Consider the following 5,304-nt stretch of genomic DNA (forward strand, 5'->3'; position numbering starts at 1 on the left):
AATCAGTTACATTTATTCAGCTACTTAAAGCATACAAAAAGAAGCAAATAAGATCAGTTTTAAATACTGTAGCATAAAAGCTTTAATGATAAAATTGGATCATTAAAATTGAAATTGATGCCGCTACTAGGCGAGGCTAACTTTTACTGATTTACATTTTGCAGATACTTGTATATCAATTTTTTTTAAACCACAAATCAAATTATTGATTTTTGATCAGATGTACAGTAAATACAGTTAAACTAATCGTTTTTTTATACTCACAGATTGATAAATTGATTGCACTTTTCTGATTTCAGTTGGTACAGAATTTCACTTAAAATACATCAAAAATAATTTAAAAAAAATGAAAGCATTAATTTAGGTAAAAGGAGTCTTAAAATCTGTAAAAATTAACATGCTCATGGAATTCCACGTTCATTGTAACTTATTTCAAGGACAGCATTGTAAAACAACTTAAAAAAGATTTCAATCTTGGACTATGCATGCCATCTATTATTAAGCAATGGAAGGATACCTATAATAATAATATTAAATATATACTTCCAGCAAAAAATTTTCAAAAATGTCCTCAAATATTGGTTTTACTAAAAATCTCTAGACAGGAAATAATATAATTTATTGGTGAATGTAAACAATGTCTAATGGAATGCCATTAAATGCTTTAGATTAAAAGTATATAATCAGGAAGAAATATACATATCCCTTTTTTTTTTATTTCAAGGCAGTATGAGGCTTAAAACCTTAATTTTTTTCTGAAATTTCCAATTTTTTTGTGGCAGCCAATATAAAATATTGGCCAAAAATAAAATATAAAAGTTTGCCTAATTCTCATTTTAAGTTTCTGTTGGAAGCTAATAATTAACTTTATTGAAATACTGAGTTTTATAATGAAGTTTGATCTCCTTTGCAAAACACAAAATATTAAAATATTCACTTGATTTGGGAGATTGGGTAGACTTGCCACAAGTTGCCAATTTATTAATTTTTAATAACTTTATTTAAATACACAAAAAAAAAAACAAATTTGATATAATGTCAACAAAATATTACCTGGTTTGTGATGATTTACAAGAAAGACACTAATTATATATAAATTCAATTTTTTTTTTAATTAGTTTTACTGTTTAACCCAAACACGAAGTGAAATTTTTTTTTTTATTGAAATACACAAAAAAAACTAATTTAATTTAATGTGAAAAATATATTATCTGGTTTGTGATAATTATACACAGCGAGTACTGAGTGGTTTATAATAAAGTATATAAGTTCAATTTATTTATTTTTTTTGAAATAAATAAACACACAAAGTGGAAATTTGATCTCCGTTGGCATAGACGGAATGTGAAAATAATCACACATAAAAAAGAGAGTTATGAATGAGTTCAGAAATTAGGCTAAGATACGGAGCACTTGATTCACAAGGGTGAAACCCGATCAGTGTCAAACACTGGGACCCTCAAATACAACAGCAATACACGCAAAAATTTTTGTTTACATTAGCTACAAAAAAGATGCAACATATAAACAGCAAATAATGTAACATGAGAAATTCATGTAGTATGTACTATATATACTTCCACTGGTGCACAAACCATTGGTCGCAAGTTGGAAGCAACCAATCCCGGGAGATCTGTTTAAATGAGCGTTTTTACTTTATCTATTTCTACTTTGTTGCACATGGTCATACCCAACTGCACTTGCATCCCGGAAGACAATTGATAACACAGTATGAAAATATCACAAATTTCCGGAGATTGGTTTAACTGTAGTTAGCACAGATGACTACCTTCGTCATGCAATCTGAAGCTCCATATTAGTTACCTTATAACCACAAAAATAAAATATGCAATTAACATAACTTTAATTTTTTTGCTACATTTGTTAATTATATAATACAGTATATTCTTTATTTCATTTATTTATTCGACCAATACACATTTACAGAAGGTACAGTACAACAACAATTTTGGTCAGGGGCAGCTTAAGCAAAATTTTACTATAACTCATTGAGAGTCAGCTGCCCCATAATCTTATCTTATGTAAAATGAAGTAAATAAATGCAGTAGATATATCAGCACAAACAGAAAGTAAAAATTTGATCTCTTTGGCCTACATGAAATATTAAAATAATCACACATGAACAGAGAGCAATGAGTTAGGAGATTGGGCTAAAATATAATGGATCACCTATTAGAATATTTTTCCAGTTTTAAATAAACACATTAGATATATATGCCTTAAAAAATAATCTTAATTTTGACCGCAAATAGTCCCATAATCTGGGAAAAGTGTTACACACACATAACATATTTCAATGTTTACTAAATCTAGCTTGACATGGTTCAAAATCTTATGATTTTAATAAGCAAAAACTACAATTTCCTAAAATGAAACAGTTAATAATTCATGATAGTTTAAGATTGAATATTCACATTTATTTTCACTATTTATTCAGATAAAAAAAAATCTGCACACTTTGTTTTTTGAAATTTTTATTATTTTATTTTATTTTATTTCACATTCCACAGCGGGGAGCCCGCCACTTACAGAATGGAATAACATAAAACAAAGAGAACAATAAAGAACAATCCAGTTACAATACACACAAAACACAGTCAAAAATCTTAATTTTACGTTTAAACGTTCTAAACGAATCATAATAAATAAATAGAATTATCTTTATCAACAAGTGAATTATAAAATTTAGGTAATCAAACAATAAAACCAAATTTAGTAGCATTAACAGAGAAATTTTTTTTTTTTTTTTTGCCCATACCACCTTTTAAAGAATCAGGGCAACTGTTAAGCTTCATATCCTGTTCCTTATCATTTTACCTCCCTATTGACATTACTCAATGCAGAAGTGATTCAAACAAAATCCACATCGTATGATCATATAATTCCAGCATCTATTTCATGGGTTAACTTCAACATCTTACTTTTTCTTTTTATTTCTCTTCTGATTTCTATGTCTTCCATGCATGTCTGTTCCTGAAATATAAATGAATAGTAGGTTAATATCTTTCCATAACCTATTATTTAAGACACAACTTACAAAATACAGTAGATAAAACATACGAGTATGAGATATTAAAGTTAAATTTTAGAAAACCTAGGAGTTGAGTTATTTTAATAGGAATACTCTAGGAATAGTTTACAAAAAGAGGATGTTATGACTAGTAAAAACAACTTTAAATTTTTACAGATAAGTATTATATTCGTAAAATACAATAAATTTGACTTTACATTTCATTTTCATAAGAAAACAAAAACTATCAAGGAAGCCACTTAGTAATTATTACCAAAATTCATAAGTCGAGTGATGGTTAAAAATTAACTCAAGCATTTATTAGAATTTTTATTAACTAAGTCTCATTCTGAGACTTTAAAGAGGTAGAGATATTTTTCAGCTGAGAAAAAAAAATTCATCCCCACTCCAAGTATTAGCTTTATACAGTGAAAAATATCCTGGCTAAATCTGCATTCACATCGAATTCAACCCAAATTTTGGACTGTGTTTCCAAAGCACGGAACATGTCCTCCTTTTCTTACACACTGATTCCAAGGGGTCCCAAGTTTGAAGAAATCCCTTCAGGGAGATTTGGTTAAATTAGCTTTCTTAACACATTTAATTTTTTCCCTGCGCATGGTGATATGCAAATTTTTGAAAAAGTCTTAATTCTTTCCTATGTATTACTGTTTAAATTGTTTAATTTGAATGTTAATATGTCGAATTTCGGCTATATCGACGGAATTTTCCGGTCCGGATAGGCCGATTTTAAAGTAATTTCAACCACGCAAGTCGAAGTTCCAAATTTTGTAGCGCACGTGGGAAAATACACAGCCGTGGAAAAATACAATCCTTGTTGTACGGCAACAAGTTAGCCAAGTCAAAACTAACATCTCAGACAGCGCGATGTGGAATAGGGAGTTCATGTTTTCAGGAAAGTATTTTATTAAAAGAAGAATAGGAATGACTTTGGGACTTTAAAAAATGTTTGGTTTTGCGTGAAATTCGATTTTGTGGGCATTGAGTAGACCTACACGTAGTATTGTTCTATGATAATTTTTTTTCTTTTTTCGAAAATTTGCAAGTCGAAATCTGTATAACTCGATTTTTTTATACCAGTCCCATTAGATTTCGACTTAAGCGGAGTCGACTGTATTTTAATTTTTGATGTCATTGAATATGCATGGATGTACCATTACTATGATGGGTACTGCTGTTGCATAGTATATTTCCAAATAAATAAATAAACCCTAATTAGTTTTGGTGATCTGTTTGCAATCACGACTGTAATGATGTTAAACAATATATAGTTAGTATAGTAGTTCTTAATGCCTACCTTTTTTCGAATAGAGAGGAACCATAACATCTACGTAGGGTGAACTAAATTCTTCTTTAGATTCTGTCAATGAAATCAGATTGTTTACACACAAATATAATCTTTCAATGTAGTCATAAAAAAATGTAAAGCCGTGGTTCTAACTTATTAGGTACTTGCAAATTATTATTAACACTTATGTTATAACATAATGTAAAGTGCTATGCACAATACAAAAATAAATTTGCATAATAAATCGCAGTGAATGAATACAGTAGGAGTCAAAAGGAACTACAATATTATTGAATATGTACAGTATGGATGCACCATCAATATGACAGGTAGTGCCGGTATAAAGCACATTTACAATAGACAATAATTTAATTTTAATAAAATAAATGGTGATCTGTTGGCACTATAAAAATGTTAAAAAACATAGTTTGTATACAGTACATACCTTTTTTGAGAGCGACCATATCTCCATAGGCTGAATCATATTCATCTTTAGATTCTGTTGATGAAATCAGAGTTTTTACACACAAATATAATCTGTGATTCGGAGTAGTCATAAAAAAGAATGTAAAACCATGGCTCTATCTAACTTTAGAATCTTGCATATTATTAACACCTAAGTCACAACACAATTTAAAGTGCCATGCATTGCACAATCAATTGCAGTTTAGTGAATTGGAATAAAGAAAATGTATGATGTTATTGAATATGTTTATGGATGTACCATCACTACAATGGGTGGTGTTGTTAGAAAGCACATTCCAAATACTAAATTAAATTTTAATCAATTACATGGTGATTTCTTTTCCATTGGCATTATAGAATGTTAAAAAACACAAATTGTATCAGTGCCTACCTTTTCTCTGAGGGACCATAACATCTCCATAGGGTTCTTCTATATATTCTGTCGAAGAAATCAGAGTTTTTATTCTTTTCTGCCCAGTTTACCATAAGCATGGCTAAA

The 5,304-nt window shown here is 29.2% G+C and overlaps 1 protein-coding gene across 1 annotated transcript in view; it reads right to left on the minus strand.

Annotated features, from left to right (window-relative positions):
• Nucleotides 1–5,304, minus strand: part of LOC117120856 (aquaporin-9-like) — a 15,202-nt gene continuing 9,898 nt past the window's right edge. Inside the window, exons 7-11 of the mRNA XM_033265947.1 lie at nt 5,197–5,244; nt 4,786–4,839; nt 4,350–4,412; nt 2,943–2,994; nt 1–1,824 (exon numbers count right to left, since the gene is read on the minus strand). Of these exons, the coding sequence (XP_033121838.1) occupies nt 1,821–1,824; nt 2,943–2,994; nt 4,350–4,412; nt 4,786–4,839; nt 5,197–5,244 (221 nt within the window). The 3' untranslated portion in view covers nt 1–1,820. The remainder of the gene's footprint in view (nt 1,825–2,942; nt 2,995–4,349; nt 4,413–4,785; nt 4,840–5,196; nt 5,245–5,304) is intronic.

This window comes from Anneissia japonica, unplaced genomic scaffold (genome assembly GCF_011630105.1).
Source record: "Anneissia japonica isolate Jap-2015-1 unplaced genomic scaffold, ASM1163010v1 scaffold287965_len1858130_cov191, whole genome shotgun sequence".
NCBI lineage: Eukaryota > Metazoa > Echinodermata > Crinoidea > Comatulida > Comatulidae > Anneissia > Anneissia japonica.